Below are 20,926 nucleotides of genomic sequence, written 5' to 3'. Positions count from 1 at the left end.
CTCCACCCACCAGTCTGTCAAGCTAATCAAGTTTGCAGATGACACCACCGTTATTGGACTCATCTCGGACGGGGATGAGTCTGCCTACAGGAGGGAGGTTGAACGTCTGGTGTCCTGGTGCAGCCACAACAACCTGGTGCTGAATGCCCAGAAGACAGTGGAGATTATTGTGGACTTCAGGAAGCACACAGCCCCACTCCCCCCCATCATCCTGACTGACACCCCCGTCACCTCTGTGGACTCATTCCGCTTCCTGGGTACCACCATCACCCAGGACCTGAAGTGGGAGCCCACCATCACCTCCGTCATTAAGAAAGCCCAGCAGAGGATGTACTTCCTGAGGCAGCTGAAGAAATTCAACCTGCCAACACGGACGATGATGCAATTCTACACTGCAATCATCGAGTCCATCCTCACCTCCTCCATCACCGTGTGGTACGCTGGAGCCACTATCAGGGACAAACAGAGACTGCAGCGTGTTGTGCGCTCTGCTGAGAAGGTGATTGGCTGCAGACTCCCATCTCTGCAGGACCTGTACACCTCCAGGACACTGGGGCGTGCAGCTCGGATCTCAGCTGACCCTTCTCACCCTGGACACAGTCTGTTTGACCTGCTCCCCTCAGGCAGGAGGCTCCGGTCCATTCGCACCAGAACCTCTCGCCATAAGAACAGTTTCTTCCCCTCTGCTGTTGGACACATGAACAATAACCGTATGACTGTGCCCACCACTAACACATGACCCTACGCTGTGTCACTGCATCATTCCATGTTTGGCACTGATCACCACCTGCACTCATGTATATATCTTTCTACGTAGCACTTTTAATTCTTATTCTTATTTTCATTTTCTTGTCTATTTAAGCGTAATTTATGACAGTATGTTTGCACTGAAGCACCGCAGCAATTTCCTGATGTTGTAAACCTGCTCAACATTTGGCAATAAAACCCTTTCTGATTCTGATTCTAACAAGTATCTCTACCTCTACTTAGGTGACAAATGACTCTAGTTGTTTCACCTCTGATTAGAAACCTAAAAATGTGAATACAAACACACTGCAGTGATTTGCAGCTATTCAAAGCTCATGAGTCAAGATATGAAATGTTGAAATCTTTTGTAAATGTGTTTTACTTCAGTGCAATGCCTGCTCCTCACATAGTCTCCAACAATATCAGGTTTTCTCACAATAATCCGATGACAGTCTGAGGTAATGATTCTCTCTAGCTTATCACAAACACTGTTTTCACTCTGTTATTTAAAAGTATGGGTGAATGCTCTAATGAGTCAATCAATTCATTGTTTCACAGAAAGCCAGTGCACCTGAGTTTGGACTGTTTGTAGTAAAGAAAGGAGAACATGGACTGAATAGGCAGTGTTACAGTGATCAACCCGAGAGGTGGTAAAATCGTGCCTTTCTTTAGCAGTGGCTCTCAATTTGAAAAGCTCCTCTTCACAACATAGTTCATTACTGAATTTAAATACTGATTTTTTAAACACCAGTTGGGACATGTGTTGATAATAAAACCTTTTTTAACCTTTATTAGTTTGGGACTAATAAAGGTTTATCGTATCGTTTTCTTATCTTAAAGAACTAAGTATCTTTGATATGTTAACAGAGCTGGAAAGTTAATGAAACACATTTCATTTTGCACCACATAGTGAAATAAAACTGAAAGCCACAAGATGAAGATGAAAGAAATGAAACCAAAAGAGTAACATAGGTATGCTAGATTAGTCAGAGCAGGTGTGACTGGATCTGTCAGTGTGGGTGTGTACCTGTACGATGTTCTAGTAGGTGTATAAATATCTGCAGACACAGAGGCATTAGCACAATAACCACCGCTCACCTTCACCACACTTTAAGCAATAATGGGAATTTTAAAGTTAGAGGACTTGATAGATCAGATACCTTCTCTCTGTGAGGAGGTTAACATAGAAAAAACAGGTCTCATCATTGATGGTGCAGCTCTGTACTATTTTTTGTATTATTACTCTAATCTGAAGCTGGACCAGCGCTGTGGAGGAGATTATCCTGGATTTAAAGATGAGGTCTGTAACTTCTTTAAGACTCTGCAGGACTGTGAAGTCACTCCGTACATCTTCCTGGATGGAGGCTCAGGATCTGACAAGCGTGAACATCTTGTGTCTCATCTAAAAAAAAAACTGGAAAAAGCAAAGACAGTAGCAGAGACTGAGCTTGGCTGCACTGTACGAAAAAGATACAGGCCTAACGTCTTACCACCTCTGGTCAGAGATGTCTTCATAGAAATCTTGAAGGAGAAAGACATAGAGTTTAAACAGTGTTTAGGAGAGGCAGACCCTGAGATTTTTTCTGCTGCAAATCAGAACCAATGTGCTGTGCTGTCCATTGACACAGATTTCTGCATCTATGATGTGCACAAAGGTTTCCTTCATCTTAAACACTTTGAGTGGAAAAGAAAGAAGGATGGCAAGATTCCTGCTAAGCTCTACACACGTTCAAAGTTTTGTGAGCATTTTAAATTGGACCCTGCTCTCATGCCAGTCTTTGCTTCAATAGCAGGAAATGATTGTTCAAGATTAGGTAAAGAAATATTTGCAAATGAATCATCTTCACCTGGCCAAAACGACATCAAACGACTGTATGGTATGCTCACATTTTTAAGCAAATTGAAGCTGGACGGCTGTAATGATTCAGTGAAGAGAGAACAAGCTCTGCAAAATGCTGTAAATCACGTTCGTGAGATCGAGGACAGATCTTTCAAACTCTCCATTCAAAAATATGTTGAACCAACAAAGACTGATTCTGAGCTGCCTTTATGGGTTCTTCAAAAAATTGAGCGTGGAGAACTCACCACTTTCGTCATAAATATTGTGGATCAGAAGACAATGATCCTGCCTGCTCTTGTGGAGGACTTTTCACAGCCAAGCAGTTACACAGCTGCTTACTGCATCAGACAGTACTTCTATGGACTGTTAACTGGAGGTCAGATGTGCACTGAATATGACAGGGATAGAGAAGAGATCAAAGACAAGCGTGTCCCATCAATACTCCTCAGCAGTGATGAACAGAAACAACTGGAACTAGAGCGTCTGCATGAGGTACTGAGGTTAATCAATAAATGTGTTTAATTACTCTGACAGGCCATAAACGTGTTTCCGTGGTACACATGAGCATCTTGTCTGTGTGGTACCTCTCTGTGCAGGCTCCTGAAGATTTGCGTCGCAGGGTGTTTGAAGAAGCTCTGCAGGTTCAGACTTTAGACTTAGGAAACATCCCCGACCATCTGAAGCTGCCAGTCTGTGTGACTGTTTTCTGGTTCAAGAGGCTACAACACCACCCAAAACCTGAAACTGTCCACTGCCTCCACGCCCTCCTACTGGGGTTTATGTATCACCATGACAGTCCAGGTAAGTCTCACTGGGTAACATGGTATATATTTCCCAGATAATGGATAGAAAATATACTGTACTACAGGGTGGGCCATTTATATGGCCATTTATATATGGCCATCCAGTATCCGTAGTTTCAGGTGCTGCACATCTCGTATCTTCACACCATAGCCAATTGCCTTCAGATGACCCCAAAGATGAAAGTCTAAGGGGGTCAGATCGGGAGACCTTGGGGGCCATTCAACTGGCCCACGACGACCAATCCACTTTCCAGGAAACTGTTCATCTAGGAATGCTTGGACCTGGCACCCATAATGTGGTTGTGCACCATCTTGCTGGAAAAACTCAGGGAACGTGCCAGCTTCAGTGCACAAAGAGGGAAACACGTCATCATGTAGCAATTTCAAATATCCAGTGGCCTTGAGGTTTCCATTGATGAAAAATGGACCCAGTATCGTTGTACCCCATATACCACACCAAACCATCACTTTTGTTGTTCCAACAGTCTTGGAGGGATCCATCCAATGTGGGTTAGTGTCAGACCAATAGCGGTGGTTTTGTTTGTTAACTTCACCATTCACATAAAAGTTTGCCTCATCACTGAACAAAATCTTCTGCGTGAACTGAGGGTCCTGTTCCAATTTTTGTTTTGCCCATTCTGCAAATTCTGTGCGCCGATCTGGGTCATCCTCGTTGAGATGCTGCAGCAGCTGGAGTTTGTAAGGGTGTCATTTGTGAGTAGCTAATATCCGCTGAAGGGATGTTCGACTAATGCCACTCTCCAGTGACATGCGGCAAGTGCTACGCTGTGGGCTCTTGCTGAATGAAGCTAGGACAGCCACTAATGTTTCTTCATTAGTGACAGTTTTCTTGCGTCCACATTTTGGCAAATCGAACACTGAACCAGTTTCATGAAACTTAGCAAGCAGTTTGCTAACTGTAGCATGGGAGATGGGTGGTCTCGTAGGGTGTCTTGCATTGAAATCTGCTGCAATGACCCGGTTACTGCGTTCACCAGATATCAACACAATTTCAATCCGCTCCTCACGTGTTAACCTCTTCGACATGTCAATGGCTGTGAACAAAGAGAAACCTGTAAATAACTCATGAAAGAATGAAGTTACGTTGAAACCAAGCACACCATTGTTTTTCTTGTGACATTACCAATAAGTTTGATGTGTCACATGGCCCTCTTCCTATTGAAAAAACAAAAGTTGTATCCAAGATGGCCGACTTCTAAATGGCCACCATGGTCACCACCCATCTTGAGGAGTTTGCCCCCTCACATATACTAATGTGCCACAAACAGGACTTTAATATCACCAACCATTCCCATTTTATTACGGTGTATCCATATAAATGGCCCACCCTGTACTAAAAGTAGTCACTCACCCATCCAAATCATTGAGTTTAGGTGTTCCAATGACTCTCGTGGTGTAGGGTGTCTGAACTCAAGCTCCTAGGAATGCGGACTGCTCCTACAAACATGAGTAAAAGAATGCTTCGCTCTCAGGAGCTCAGTGAATTCCAGTATGGTACCACGCAACCTGTGTAACAAGTACAGTCGTGAAATTTCCTGCCTACCAAGGCTATGTCCACATGTACACGGGTACTTTTGTAAACAGAGATTTTCAGTTTTCGTTAAAAAAAAAATCCGGACCACACGTGCAGTTTTGAAAAAATATCTCTGTCCACATCTAAAGGCAAAAAACTATGGAAGCCCGTTTCCGCCACTAAAAAAAAAAAAAAAAAGGATCCATAACTCAAAATTTCGAGTTATTTTCTCGAAAGTTCGAGTTATTTTCTCGAAATTTCAAGTTAGTTTCTCGAAATTTCGACATATTAACTCGAAATTTCGATTTATTAACTCAAAATTTTGAGAAAAGCAACTCGAAATTTCGAGTTAGCGCTGCCAATCAGTAATCTACGTGAATGACGTCATTTCCATGTTACCTGGAAGCTGAAGCCCTCAGCTACAAATGCTACAGCTAAGCTACCGGTATTACATCCAGTCGTGAATGCACAGATTGCTGAGTGTTTTCAGCCTGGCTTCACAAATGATGAAATCCCTGTGTTATTAGCTGAATCACATGGTGTTACTATCAGCAAACATACTTTAATTTGTTGGGATCCGTTTTTGAGTGCGCGGTCCTGCGCCATATGCTTCCGGGTAACAAGAAAGCGACCTCATTCACGTATATTTTTGATTGGCAGAGCTAACTCGAAATTTCGAGTTATGGATACTAGCTTTTTTTTTTTTTTAGTGGCGGAAACGGGCTTCCATAAAAAACATATCAAATGCTGTCAAGAACATGCAAAAAAAAAAAAAAAGGTGGCAAAATAATCCTAACCATGTTGGCCAGTTAAGCACAAACAAAGATGGCACATAAAAGCAGAAAGGAGTCCTATGTGTGGAGGGACAGTGAGGTGGAATTATTCCTCAATATCACGCTGGAATATAAAACAGCAAAAACACATGAAAACACGAACTGGGAGACTTGCCAGGGCCTTTGCAATGCTCCAAACCATGCTTTCAGTCTGTAAAACAAATTCAATGAGCTCGACTTAAGCATAGACCAAAATAGTGTTCGTGAGCAGTGCTTCCCACAGTTGCGTATTCTTTCTTTAGGTAAGGAAGCCATGGGTATGCTGGATCCTCAATAAGGAAAACTGGAATTGCCTCTTTATGTTCCACAGTTCATGCTATTTTTGAAATGTGTGTTCAGCATAGAATTTGCAAAAATATGGGTTTTGTGTACACTGCCTTGCCAACGCAACATCAATAAATTAATACCTTTAGTCACAGGTGGCTTGTATGTTCAGAGAAAACCTCCCCTTCCTGTTAACATGGTCCATAGAATTCATGGATGGTTGCTTTATTTCCACATGGGTCCCATCCACAGGACCAATACACTGAGGAATTCCATAGGCTCAGTAAAACCCTGCTACAAGTTCCTCTACTTTGTACTTGCTGGTAACTGTATAAACACAGGGCCCAAGTGAACAGTAATTGCAGTACAAACTTGTCTTACAATTTTCAACACCACTTGCCTTAATAGTCCGAAAGCGTTTGCAGTCTTGCATAACCTCACTTCATCAGCTAAATAATGCAATGTGCATGCAACTTTTTTTTTTACAACACTGACAGGCAACTTCATTTTGGTTGTTTGGGCTTCAATGTGCAGACGAAGTAGCTCACAAAGAGCCAAAAGTGAAGTCCTCAACATGCAAAAATTCTCTCGCCATTTTTCTGGAAGTACCTCCGTGCTTTCAAAGTTGTCTATCAAGAGGTGGTTCGACCCAGTCTTCGTCCGAAACAGACGACTTTGGCATTGGGATTTGGGTTGTGAGAGCATATGTGTTGAATGTAGAAGCCACAGAAGTAGAAGTTCACTCTGACGCCTCAGTCTTTCTAAATGGAGGGAAAGTAACTCCGTGTGTGTGTATATAAGCGTGAAAAAACTGCAACAGTATTTTGTCTATATCTGCCATTGTAGAAATTTATCTCATGTAAACACAGCGTGAAGTCAAAAATGGCGCACACCTTTGACGTTGGTTGACTAAATCTCAGTTTTCCTCGTCCACACGTAAATGCAAAGAGTTTTAAAAAATCTCAGTTTTCAATGATCCAAAACACCGTTTACGTGTGGACGAAAGGCCCAAACGCATAGAAAAGGCTGCATTTTCAAAAATACCCATGTACATGTGGACGTAGCCTAAAATTCCATAGTCAGCTGTTAGTGGCAGTATAACAAAGTGGGAGCGATAGGGAATGACAGCAACTCACAAAGTAGTAGGCCATGTAAAATTACAGAGTAAGCAGAAGCATTGTGCTCAGAGGTCACCAACTTTGTGCAGACAGTCACTACAGACCTCCACACTTCGCGTGGCATTCAGATTAGCTCAAGAACAGTGCGTAGAGAGCCCTGTGTAAAGGGTTTCTATGGCGACTAACTGTATCCAAGCTTTGCATCACCAACCACAATGCAAAGAGTGGGATGCAATGGTGTAAAGCAAGCTGCCACTGGACTCTAGAGCAGTGGAGACATGTTATCTAAAGTGATGAACCACACTTCTCTGTCTGGATATCCGACTGATGAGTCTGTTCTTGATGGTGGTCAGGACAACAGTACTTGTCTGACTGCAATGTGCCAAGAGTAAAGTTTGGTGGAGAGGGGAGAGGGTGTGGGATTGTTTTTCAGGAGCTGGTCTCATCCCCTTAGTTCCAGTAAAAGGAACTCTTAATGCTTCAGCATACCAATACATTTTGGCCAACTGTGTGGGAACAGTTTGGGGACAACCCCTTCCTGTTCCAACATCGCTGCACATAACTGCACAAAGTAGGTCCATAAAGACATGGATGAGTAGGTTTGATGTGGACAAACTTGACTGACCTGCACAGAGTCCTGACCTCAACCTGACAGAACAACTGTGGGATGATTTACAGTTGAGAGTGCGAGCAAGGCCTACTCGTCCAACATCAGTGACCTTACAATTGTTTTTTATGGAAGAATGGTTAAGAAAAAAACAATATAATGGAGGCTTTCTGATGGCACTTATAAGATTGTGTTGTCCGTCCTACACTGGACGTCACTGCTTATTTATTCTATCTAAGTAATTGCGAATGTGCACCATGAGGGATATCTTTCCCCATGGAAGAAGAATAAAAGGTATTAAAAATGAAAAGAAGGAAATCAAGAAAAGCAAAATGAGGGAAGTTAACTGTTATACAATTTAAAATAAAATCTGGTTTAGCTATCAGCTGTCACTGAAAACAATGAAAAAGTGTCACATGTGAAAGATGTTCCTTCATTTCAGAAGCTAACAGAGAGGTTGAAGCAGCATCGACAGCCTCCTCTCCAAATGATGGGAAACAAGGTGAGCTCATATAGCGGAGACCTTAAGTTATAAACAGTTGTATCTATCAGTATCAACACTCTAAGTACAAGTTTCAAAACTTTAAACTTTCTCAGTTACAAAGATAAGTATATTATTTACAGTTATTCTGGTGTGTCTTGATGAGCTGCTTTGACCCCTGTTGACCTTCAACACCAAACAGGTCGAAAACAGTCTGAGGCTCTAAGCAGGTTAACTTGGGACCAGGCTAGAAGAAGATTGTGAGCATGACAGAGGATGACAGTGGCAAAAACATGTTTCTGGTGAAATGTTGTTAGTTGTTTTTAGTGTTACAAGTGTAATCGGAGTTTTCAATTTTTCAAGATACACAAAAAAAAACTTATTTAACTAAAAAATATTTGTAGATTATAAAGTGTTGGGAAATCAATGTGAAAACTGTGCAGACATGGACATCGTGGACTGTTAATAAATGTAGAATATGAATCACTACTGGCTACACTGAAAGGAAGAGGGCCCACAGAGATGACTCATGCCCTTGCATGTCACAGCAGGTTAAGACTGTAATCAGACATCCTGTAGTCAGAGTTTGTGTGACAGCAGCAGCACTGATGCTTCCACATCAGCCTGAACAAGAAGACAAACTGCTGCTGGTCTCTGGTTCTGTGTCACTGAAACTTTGTCTTATTTTGTCTGTAGAGGACGAGTTTGAGAGGAAGATGAAAGCTTTAAAGGATGCAGCTATCAGGAGGAAATGGCAGCCCCGTGTGGCTCATGCTTTCAGCCAATGGCTGTGCTGCATGAGGCAGAGCCTCCACCTGAACCAGCTGCTGTGTTCCCCTCTACCAGAACCTCAGTGTGCCCGGTAAACACCAGACCAATGATGCGCTCCACAGATGTTTAACACACTTCATCAACTTTAACTGAGATTTTCTGCTTTGTCAGGCTTTACTGTGGACCTCTCCTTCATCGGCTGGCAGATGAAGAGACGATTGAAGAAGTACAGAAAACACTGAGAGGAGAAAAGAAGGAATTATATGAATATTTAAAGACGATTTCTTATCCAAAAACTACTGGGGAAGGGCCCTCAAGTGAGGAACAAGTACAGAAGACTGAGATAGAGGAGAACTCAGATGAAGATTCCAAAACCAATCCAGACAATCCACACATTGTGGAAAAAACTCTGCTTATTGGTGATGCTGTACTCAGAGATGTGCAGCTAGAGACTCCAGGAACTGTGATCAATTGCATTCCAGGAGCAAGAGCAGGTGACATTAAAGCTTATCTGAAACTGCTGTTTCAGAATGAACATAGATATGGGAAGATTGTAATTCACGTTGGCAGTAATGACAGCATTTTCTGTCAATCCGAGGTCACTAAAATTAGCATTGCATCAGTTTGTAACTTTGCCAAAAAAATGTCAGACACTGTAGTTTTCTCTGGTCCCCTCCCCTATGAGACCAATGATGTCATCTATAGCCGCATGCTGTCATTGAACCACTGGCTGTCTGCATGGTGTTCAGAAAACAGCGTGAAATTATTAGATAACTGGCAAACCTTCTGGGAAAACCCTGGTCTTATTGTGGAAGATGGCATCCATCCCACTTTGGATGGTGCAGCTCTCCTTTCTAGACGTCTGGATGAATTTATACAGAATTTGGACAAGAAAGCCGAGTTAGGGTCTGTTGTCATAGAGACTGTGACTCCATAACACCAAAGAGTCAAAACAGCTAAATGTGGTTTACTAAATATATTATTTTTACAGTAGACGTTAAGAACACAGAGAAATGAAGTGATGCAGGTTTAAGAGATTAATGGCTTCCTTATATTTTTGGATAAACATGATGACGTTTTTAAAACTTAAAGTAATGCAGAAATAAAACACAATCCTGCCTCAACATTTAATACAGCAAGAAGAAAAGAACAAAATCAGGGAAATAAAGAGCTGTCAGTTTGGTTTGTTTTACTTCTTTCAGTCAGGTGATTGAGCTGCACTAACTCAAATATAGTTTATGAGCAGCAGGAAACTGAAGAAAACAGGAACATGGATGCCAGTCAGGTGTTTAATGAGCAGCTGAGAGAGGAAAGGAGGAGCCTTTCAAGAATTTATCAGACAAATCATTTGGTATAGACAAGTTTTTTTTGTAAAATCAAACACCTTTTGGAGAGTATTCTCATCCAGAAAAACTGTAGTCTCTGTCAGATCCGGTCCTCTTTAAATTTTAGCATGTTGATGGTAAAAATGTCTTTATCTTACCCGTTCAGCTGGTGCTGTGCCTTCTGGAGTATTTTTGTTGCTTCAAGGCCTTAACAGAGCTCATTTGCAGACTCTTAGGAGTAATCCTGTTTTTTCTGCATCTGAGGCTGAATCTCAGGTGGTGTCTGTAATCAGCCATCTTACATTCTGTTTGCTCATACTGACATACAGCCCCTAATCCTGTTAACTCTGTGATTTCATGCTGTTCTCCGGTGATTTTCTTTTCATCAGATCCCCCCCACCCCACCTCCCCTTTATGCTCAGTTTAACAAATACAAACTTGGACCAGCCTCAGTTTTGCTAGTTCAGGAAATAAAAGGTGATGAAAAATAAATACATTGTTTTGCTCTGTTTAATGTCCCTGTGTGTGTGTGTGTGTGTGTGTGTGTTTCACTGGTGTTTGATTGTAGGGGTGTTTGTTTCTGTTACGGCCCTAGCAGGGCCTTCTCCTGAAGTTGCCTGTGTGGGCGTGTCCTACGTATGTCCTGCCTGAGCTGCCACCTTTTTGCTTTTGAACAGCTGACTCCCATCAGCAATTAAAGGTATTTAAGGCAGGAGAACGGTGAGCTCTGGTTGTTGCAGCTAGAGAGCTATGTTTGGTGATTGTTTACGCCTGCTCTGTGGAGAGGAGTGTTTGGTGACCAAACTCTTTTTTTTTTTTTTTTTTTATTTACTTTTCAGTTTTCTGACCAATGTCTGAGTTGTTTGTTTCTTTAACTGGTCATAGCGGCTTGTCCTTCTCTTTTAGTTGAGTTATTAATAGAAACTTAAATAAAACTCTTTAATTTAACCCTTTTGCCTCCCTATCTCCTTTTTCTGACTGGGACACATTTTGTCAATTTTCCTGATCACCTGGACCCTTTTAATAGAACGTGTCATTGATGATCAATAAAGTCGGGTGAGCACAGTTTGTGTTGCATATTGTGCTTCAGCTTGTGCTGCTGTTGTACAAGGTTAATGCTGTGTGTGTGTGTGTGTTGCATGTCATTTGTATCTCCATGCTGTAGCCCGTACCTCATCAAGTACAGGAGACATGTTGTTAGGAGTTTTATGCTTTATGAGTTTGTAAATACTAATTTACAGTCTAAGTAATAAATTGTTTTAAAAGAATGTTTTCTATTTTGTTTTGGGATTGGTCAGAAAAACGTAGTGGGATATAAAATGTTGGAATAAAAAACAAAATAAAATTTAAATTATCATTCGAATTTGTTATTTTTCAACTGCGTTATGGACAACAAATTTGAAAATATGATTTTGGAGGTTTTTTTGTTCACTAATATCATCAAGGATTAATATTTTTATGAGTCCACATTATACTATTGAGTTCAAGTTACTCAACATCCTTATGTGCCCCATCATTTTTATTGCAGTTTAACCAACATGTAAAAGATTTATGACACAGAAATCACATGTAACACCATGAACAATGTTACAGAGTTTACCGGGCACATTAGCAGGAAAAAAGAAAATATTATTTAAGATAAAGACATTTTATTTTCTCTTTTTGTTTGCATAAATATCAATACCTTTTGTCTTGGCACTGCTTCTCAGACTATAACCTCATGTAACACTGATGAAGTGCTAATGAATTCATAGAAACCAGGTATTAAGCTAGATATTGTGCGATTATCAGTTGCCTCGATCGTTAGACTTAAGAAGGGCTACTGGAGCTGATGTTCAATAATCAATAAATAAACACAACACAAAACGATTGTGCAGGTACCATGTCTGCACAAAAGCAAGGAAAAATAACAAGAAAGGAAAAGTAAAATAACTTAAGTTTCTCCTACTGGAGCAGTTCAATCAAGCTTCATCATATTTTCTAGTCTTTGGCTTGGAATGAAGTTGGTTTGGAAACATATTTGGCGATGTTTCATCTCCTGCTTTGTGTTTATCTAGGTGCCCCACACTTTGGGAACCTCTGATCTAAACATGGCTGCTCGAAGGCCAGCTAGGATCCCTGTGGACCTTGCCCTACAAATGATCCAGGACCTGTGTTGCCAACTTAGCGACTTTGTCGCTATATTTAGTGAGTTTTCAGACCCCCATAGCGACTTATTTTTCTAAAAAGCGACTAGCGACAAATCTGGCGACTTTTTCTGGTGTTATTGGAGACTTATTTATGACAACTTTTTGACGTGAAAGTGTGTATCACTCTTAATCTCAACAAGCAGCAGGTGCTGCCGTGGGCACCTCACCCGTGCCAAAGCGCTCACAGGTGGAGGATAGTCCTCCCCCAGCTGCTATCAGGGCAGAAGACGTTCACACCTCCAAATGAATCGTGCATGAGTGAAGCCGCTGCCCCCGTAATGACTGTAACGCAGTCACTTCTTCTTTTACTGTTATGATGTTTTGTGGATCACAAGATTTAAAACTACTTATAAATGCAAACAAACACACAAAGTAACTTCACCAGAGAGCCTATTTCGGGTCACTTTTTTCTTGCTCCAAGCCCGGATAAAGGAGGAGGGTTGGAATTGAGACATTAAAAAAAATAATTGATAAAAGACATTTAATTTGTAGTTCTGAACACAAACATGTTTTGACACCTGATTGATTGATTGCTAAGTGCTAAAATGTGAATGAAAATAAAAAAATGTACATGTCAAAAATGAAATTACTCTTTTGTTTGAACAAGATATATCATCTTAACCAAAATGAGAGAAATGTCTTTAGTTTATTGCAAAAAAGCATTGATTTTTTGTGAAGACTTAGGTAGTGATACAAAAACTGCAATTTCTTAAAATTAATGAAAAAATACGTAAAAATGCAAATGGCCTCATGTCACATATGTGTTTTATGAGGAACACCTGGAATATGAATATATTACAACTCTTTGTTTTAAAGATTTTGAAGAATAACACCCAGTTTATTGCAAAAACAGATTTTATTTGGGGTCATTTTTGACCCCACAAAAAGAAAGAGCGTAGGTATTGGTAGGTTGTGCATCCAAGGGTTAAAGCTTACATGTAAGTGCTCATGTTTTTAAATCACACATTGCATACATGAGACTTGGGCTTTTTCATATTGTGAAACCTGCTGCTAAACGAACTGAGGTAAACTGTGTTAAAGGTTACATGAACATCCTCTGCAGGTAATGCAGGATAAACAGGTTAGTTTGCTGCACTGTGATGGATTCAAAGTAAAGAACTGTGTGTGACTGCTGCACAGTGTCGGTGGTTTCATGGTCACAGGTAGGTTACATGAAGTGTAGCAGAGATTCACATGAATTTAACTATGCTACTACTACTATTACTATGTAAGTAATAGATATATGTAAATATTAATATACACATGTACATGTCTATACTACATGTACACTAAATATACATACGTATACATATACCTGCACACATCCATACAAATAAAAGGTGCATTTTGCATGAAGCGTGTCCATGAATGTCCAGAATGTCCTGTGACTCATGATATTGTGATTGAGGAGTTATAGAATCAAAATGCTGTTGGAATGAATTCTCTGCGAAAGCGAGGGTGTTTCATCCAAACATTCATTCAAGGATCACCCAAAAGCTTAAAATTAGACTCACAAATGTGTACAATGATTTGTGTGTAACTTTTCAGGAAATGCGTGCTTCAATCCACACACAAATAATCAATATAAACACATGTAAGACTATATTACAAATGCGTAAATCCACACCTGAGTAAATACTGATCAATAACGCACAATTTATTAAGTTTAGCTTCATGAATATGATAACTTTCTCTTTTAGCACCGTTTGTTCCTAATCTATTTCTGCCTTTCTTTGTGTGACTGTTACTTTTATCTGAAAACACAGTCGTGTGTATTTCTACATCGCTATCTTTCTTTTAAAAAAAATAGTGTTTTTTCATGTATAACTAGTAGCTCAGCTGTCGACTTGTTTGCAGCCTTGGTGGTTTGGGGTTATTATTAAGATCTTCTGACCACAGCTGTACAGTGTTTTTCTTTGCTTATGTTCTACATAAAAGATGATCAGAGTGATTACATTCATTGAAATAAAATTTGTATTATTATCTATTGATATTATATTAATATTGCATTTGTAACAGAAGTATCTCCACTTCTATTTCTCTCAATAATCAGAAGACAGTCCGAGGTAATGATTCTGTCTAACTTATCACTAACACCGTTTTTACTCTGTCATTTAAAAGTATGGGTGAATGCTCTGACGGGTCGAGAACCAATTAATTGTTTCACAAAAAGCCAGGGCACCTGAGTTTACTTGAAATCAAATCAAATCAAATGAAATAAAACAGAAGACCACGACATGAAGATAAAAGAAATGAAACCAAAGAGTAACATAGGTATGTTAGATTAGTCAGAACAGGTGTGACTGGTTTTGTCAGTGTGGGTGTGTACCTGTATGATGTTCTAGCAGGTGTGTAAATATCTGCAGACACAGAGGCATTAGCACAATAACCACCACTCACCTTCACAACACTTTAAGGAATCATGGAGGTTTCAACCTTAAAGAAAATGATAGATGATTTGTGTCTCTATGAAGAGGTTAACATAGAAAAAACAGGTCTCATCATTGATGGTGCAGCTCTGTACTATTCTTTGTATTATACGTCTGATCCAAAGCTGGACCAGCGCTGTGGAGGAGATTATCCTGGATTCAAAGATGAGGTCTGTAACTTCTTTAAGACTCTGCAGGACTGTGAAGTCACTCCGTACGTCTTCCTGGATGGAGGCTCAGGGCCTGAGAAGCGTGAACATCTTGTGTCTCGTCTAAAACATAAACTGGAAAAAGCAAAGACAGTAGCAGAGACTGAGCCTGACGCTGCACCACAAGGATGTAACGTCTTACCACCTCTGGTAAAAGATGTCTTCATAGAAATCTTGAAGGAGAAAGACATCATGTTTGAACAGTGTTTAGGAGAGGCAGACCCTGTAATTGTTTCTGCTGCAAATCAGAAACAATGTGCTGTGCTGTCCATTGATAAGGATTTTTACATCTTTGATTTGTGCAAAGGTTTCCTTCATCTTGACAACTTTGAGTGGAAAAGCAAAGGGGATAAAAAAATTCCTGCTAAGCTCTACACACGTTCAAAGTTTTGTGAGCATTTCAAATTAGACCCTGCTCTCATGCCAGTCTTTGCTTCAATAGCAGGAAATGATTATTCAAGATTAAAAGACAATGGTACCTTTGCAAATGAATCATCTTCACCTGGTGAGTACAGGATTAAAAGACTGGATGGTATGCTCAGCTTTTTAACTAAAGCGAATCTGGATGGTTTGAACGACTCACAGAAGAGAGAACGTGCTCTGAGTCAAGCTTTAAATCATGTTGGTAAAAAAGAGAACCAAACTTTCAAACTCTCCATTCAAAAATATGTTCAACCAGAAAAAAAATGTCTTGAGTTGCCGACATGGGTGAGTAAAAAAGTTGAGAGTGGAGAAATCACCACTTTCGTCATAAGTGTTTTAGATCAGAAGACTATTCTGCTGCCTGCTCTTGTGGAGGACTTTTCACAGCGCAGTAGTTACACAGCTGCTTACCCCATCAGACAGTACTTCTATGGACTGTTAACTGGAGGTCAGATGTGCACTGAATATGACAGGGATAGAGAAGAGATCAAAGACAAGCGTGTCCCATCAATACTCCTCAGCAGTGATGAACAGAAACAACTGAAATTACAGCGTCTACATAAGGTACTGAGGTTAATCATGAAATATGTGTTTAATTACTCTGACAGGTCATAGATGTGTTTCTGTGGTACATGTGAGCATCTTGTCTGTGTGGTACCTCTCTGTGCAGGCTCCTGAGGGTTTGCGTCGCAGAGTGTTTGAAGAAGCTCTGCAGGTTCAGACTTTAGACTTAGGAAACATCCCCGACCAGCTGAAGCTGCCAGTCTGTGTGACTGTTTTCTGGTTCAAGAGGCTACAACACCACCCAAAACCTGAAACTGTCCACTGCCTCCACGCCCTCCTGTTGGGGTTTGTGTTTGACCAACATGGTCCAGGTAAGTCTTACTTGATACAATGATGGATATTTACAATGAAATGCATAGTTACATGTAGGGCTGCTCGATTATGGCAAAAATGATAATCACGATTATTTTCACTGAAATTGAGATCTCGATTATTTGACGATATTTATTTAACAATAAGAATGTATTGAATAGTGACTTTGAAGATTGTCAAAAAATAATATAAAATAGTGTGCAAATACTGATAACAGTGCAAATGTTTGCAATATAAAAAATAAATGAAAAATGTAAACATCTATGTTTAGTGAACTTTGCAGTGTTGCTCTGTGGTGCAGCTACGACACTGTAGCAGAGTTTACACACTATGTCTACTTGATCCACGTCTGACTCCGCGAACCCATAATGTTTCCACACCACTGAAGTTTTTTTTACCTCTCTTTTCAACCAGCAGCAGTCACTCTCCTCTCCAAATAATAATGGATTGGATTTATATAGCGCTTTTTCAAGGCACCCAAAGCGCTTTACAATGCCATTATTCATTCACTCTCACACACTGGTGGAGGTAAGCTACGGTTGTAGCCACAGCTGCCCTGGGGCAGACTGACAGAAGCGAGGCTGCCATATCGCACCATCGGCCCTCTGGCCAACACCAGTAGGCAGTAGGGTAAAGTGTCTTGCCCAAGGACACAACGACCAGGACAGAGAGCCCGGGGATCGAACCGGCGACCTTCCAGTTACAAATGCACTTCCCAACCCCCTGAGCCACGGTCGTCCCAAATAACTTCTGCTTAGCTTTCCGAGCTTCCCTCGGGTCCTCTTAATCAACGGTCCCCAACCCCCGGGCCTCGGACCGGTCCATGAGTCGTTTGGTACCGGGCCACGAGAGTTGAGGCTCAGGTGTGAAATGTGTGATTTTCAGGGTTTTTATCGGTTTTTGGCATTATTTTGTTATTGTTTTTATCGTTTACTCGGTTTTCCTTGGTCTTTTCACGTGTGTTATGAATAAATTTACCGGTACCAGTACTAGTTTTATTTTGTTGTATTTATCCGCGACACCTTAAAGGCCGGTCCATGAAAATATTGTCGGGCATAAACCGGTCCGTGGCACAAAAAAGGTTGGGGACCGCTGCTCTAAATGACTGAACAGCAGGTCATCTAACAGCTGCTCCTCAGCTTCCTGTTTGTGTGACATCATCATGCTCTCGTTGTTTCAAACAGGAGCTGTGTGGCTGATGGCGTCATCAATCTCACACAAAGCTGGTAAGGTGTTGGAGAGATTATGCACCACTTTATGTGATCTCATGGCAGTGAAGCCATAAACCAACATCAAAAAGCCGCAACAACACCTCACTCTCATTGGTTGCTCTGTGAGTGATGTCATGAACAGAGAAAGAGGTTCTGATCTAGACCACTAGTTGGTAAACCTCATCATGTGATAAAAGGAAAGCTAATGAGCTGCTGCTAACTGACTGCTGTCATAAAAGAGGCATCGCTATTCAATAAACAATAATCAGTGATTAATTAATTGTTGTGACACGTGTTCAAAATGCAGAGAGGTGCGCTCGATTTGCCACAGGGAGCAGCGCGAGAGTAAAGCACGAGGGAGGGGCTAATAATCGACTCAGTCATTTTTAATGATCGTTGAAAGCCCAGATTGTAATCGAGATTAAAATTCGATTAATTGAGCAGCCCTAGCTACATGTCACTTTATTAGGAACACCTGTGACAGCTCTGCCATTCTGATGAAATTTCTACAGTTTCAGCTCCATAAATCTGATTATTCTGTTTATTATTCACAGTCAGCTGTCAGCAGGTTAGTCTCTCTGAAAGCAGTCAGCAGATGGACTGTAGTCAGACATCCTGTAGTCAGAGTTTGTGTGACAGCAGCAGCACTGATGCTTCCACATCAGCCTGAACAAGAAGACAAACTGCTGCTGGTCTCTGGTTCTGTGTCACTGAAACTTTGTCTTATTTTGTCTGTAGAGGACGAGTTTGAGAGGAAGATGAAAGCTTTAAAGGATGCAGCTATCAGGAGGAAATGGCAGCCCCGTGTGGCTCATGCTTTCAGCCAATGGCTGTGCTGCATGAGGCAGAGCCTCCACCTGAACCAGCTGCTGTGTTCCCCTCTACCAGAACCTCAGTGTGCCCGGTAAACACCAGACCAATGATGCGCTCCACAGATGTTTAACACACTTCATCAACTTTAACTGAGATTTTGCTTTGTCAGGCTTTACTGTGGACCTCTCCTTCATCGGCTGGCAGATGAAGACACGATTGAAGAAGTACAGAAAACACTGAGAGGAGAAAAGAAGGAATTGTATGAGAACCTAAAGACTGTTTGTCATTAACTTTTTGGAAAGGGATCCTGTGTCCTTTTCCCCTTTTACTTTATTTTTACTGCATCCTCTGTATGCTCTTTTTTTAAAAGATCTTCAGATGTGACATGAAGCCATACTGAAAACAGATGATAATTATACAGGTCAAATAGTTTATATTTAAATTAAATTTTTTGTTCTTTATTTTTTCTGCACGATTGAATGAAGTGTTTGAAGTAGAGGATTTAGCGGTACAACTAAGGGTCAAAGGTCATTTTATTTCTATATGTTGGTAAATCTGTTTTTTTTTCTCGGTATAAGCTAAACTCAAGAAAACGTAAAACAGTTCAAGACAGTAAAAAGTAGCTCTTTTCAACAATTTGTCTCTAATAATGACTGAACACAAAAGCCAAGAACAGAATAGTATCACAACACTGTCATCATAAAAACAAGAAAGATGAACACGAATCAAAAACCCAAAGCCCTCAAAACAGGACGAGTGTGTGATTAAATCTGTGAGAATTTCATTTTCCCCACCAGCACTGATCTGATCTGATTTTATATTCATGTTTGTTCATAAATAATATTCATGAGCCTGAACTTTTTGTCGCTCAGTGATGCAGCTCTGAGTCAGACACAGCAGTTACAAACAAAAATGATCAGAGTTCATTCATATTCATGAATTTGAGCACTGATGATCCACGAGTTATATTTTAACTCTTCATTTATAAAAGTAATTCTTTAACATTTGCCTTAAACTTGTCCTCTCTGTTTCTCCTGCTGCAGCTGGTGATCTTTAAATGTTGGGACTGTTGATTCGTTCTATCCCTGCAAATTACTATATGACTTATTTCTAAGTGATTCTTGTTCCTACGCTGCACGGCTACACCTGATCTTAGGGTTCCTCCACCTACCAAATCCCACTTTAACCCCTGCTGATAAACGATCTTAGGCTATTGTGTCCAAGCAACATCAAGAATTTAAGAACCTGTGTGCAGAAACAGAGTAACGAAAAATATGTGATGTGTTAAGTATATACAGTGGGGCAAAAAAGTATTTAGTCAGCCACCGATTGTGCAAGTTCCCCCACCTAAAATGATGACAGAGGTCAGTAATTTGCACCAGAGGTACACTTCAACTGTGAGAGACAGAATGTGAAAAAAAAATCCATGAATCCACATGGTAGGATTTGTAAAGAATTTATTGGTAAATCAGGGTGGAAAATAAGTATTTGGTCAATAACAAAAATACAACTCAATACTTTGTAACATAACCTTTGTTGGCAATAACAGAGGTCAAACGTCTACTATAGGTCTTTACCAGGTTTGCACACACAGTAGCTGGTATTTTGGCCCATTCCTCCATGCAGATCTTCTCGAGAGCAGTGATGTTTTGGGGCTGTCGCCGAGCAACACGGACTTTCAACTCCCGCCACAGATTTTCTATGGGGTTGAGGTCTGGAGACTGGCTAGGCCACTCCAGGACTTTCAAATGCTTCTTACGGAGCCACTCCTTTGTTGCCCGGGCGGTGTGTTTTGGATCATTGTCATGTTGGAAGACCCAGCCTCGTTTCATCTTCAAAGTTCTCACTGATGGAAGGAGATTTTGGCTCAAAATCTCACGATACATGGCCCCATTCAAACAGGTGCCATTCATACAGGTAACGAGTGGGGGACAGAAAAGCTTCTTACAGAAGACGTTACAGGTCTGTGAGAGCCAGAGATTTTCCTTGTTTGAGGTGACCAAATACTTATTTTCCACCCTAATTTACGAATAAATTCTTTACAAATCCTACCATGTGGATTCATGGATTTTTTTTTCACATTCTGTCTCTCACAGTTGAAGTGTACCTCTGGTGCAAATTACTGACCTCTGTCATCATTTTAAGTGGGGGAACTTGCACAATCGGTGGCTGACTAAATACTTTTTTGCCCCACTGTATGGTGCATATGTGTTATTTACAAAATCAGACACTGGGTATTAGTGAAATCTCATGGACACTTAAAGACACTATACAGAATAGTTTAACAGTGTTAAACAAGTAATTATTAAAGTAATTAATGAAGCCAAATTAAAGAAAAAAATTTAAACTGTAACCAGACCTGTGAAGGCACAAGGGATGAACCATAGTTCTGTGATGCAAGTAAACATACTTGTACCGACTGACTATAATCTCTTTTTTTATTACTGATGTAT

General features: G+C 40.7%; 2 protein-coding genes across 2 annotated transcripts; both read left to right on the top strand.

Moving 5' to 3' along the window:
- The first annotated feature begins 1,576 nt into the window (after positions 1 to 1,576).
- Positions 1,577 to 11,591, top strand: LOC309712225 (single-strand DNA endonuclease ASTE1-like). The gene is made up of 5 exons (XM_082542879.1): positions 1,577 to 3,079; positions 3,184 to 3,388; positions 8,189 to 8,248; positions 8,924 to 9,089; positions 9,170 to 11,591. Exons 1-5 carry the CDS (start codon positions 1,868 to 1,870, stop codon positions 9,933 to 9,935), a joined length of 2,409 nt encoding a protein of 802 aa, XP_082399005.1. The 5' UTR covers positions 1,577 to 1,867; the 3' UTR covers positions 9,936 to 11,591.
- A 2,989-nt stretch (positions 11,592 to 14,580) lies between these two features.
- LOC309712232 (single-strand DNA endonuclease ASTE1-like) lies at positions 14,581 to 20,356 on the top strand. The gene is made up of 4 exons (XM_082542888.1): positions 14,581 to 16,137; positions 16,244 to 16,448; positions 18,399 to 18,564; positions 18,643 to 20,356. The coding sequence occupies exons 1-4, from the start codon at positions 14,935 to 14,937 to the stop codon at positions 18,761 to 18,763; spliced, it is 1,695 nt and encodes a 564-aa protein (XP_082399014.1). The 5' UTR covers positions 14,581 to 14,934; the 3' UTR covers positions 18,764 to 20,356.
- The last annotated feature ends 570 nt before the right edge of the window (positions 20,357 to 20,926 follow it).

Source organism: Aulonocara stuartgranti (assembly GCF_965226115.1).
Source record: "Aulonocara stuartgranti genome assembly, chromosome: 7".
Taxonomy (NCBI): domain Eukaryota; kingdom Metazoa; phylum Chordata; class Actinopteri; order Cichliformes; family Cichlidae; genus Aulonocara; species Aulonocara stuartgranti.
The sequence above is the reverse complement of the archived record's forward strand: the minus strand, read 5'-3'. Positions and strand labels throughout refer to the sequence as shown.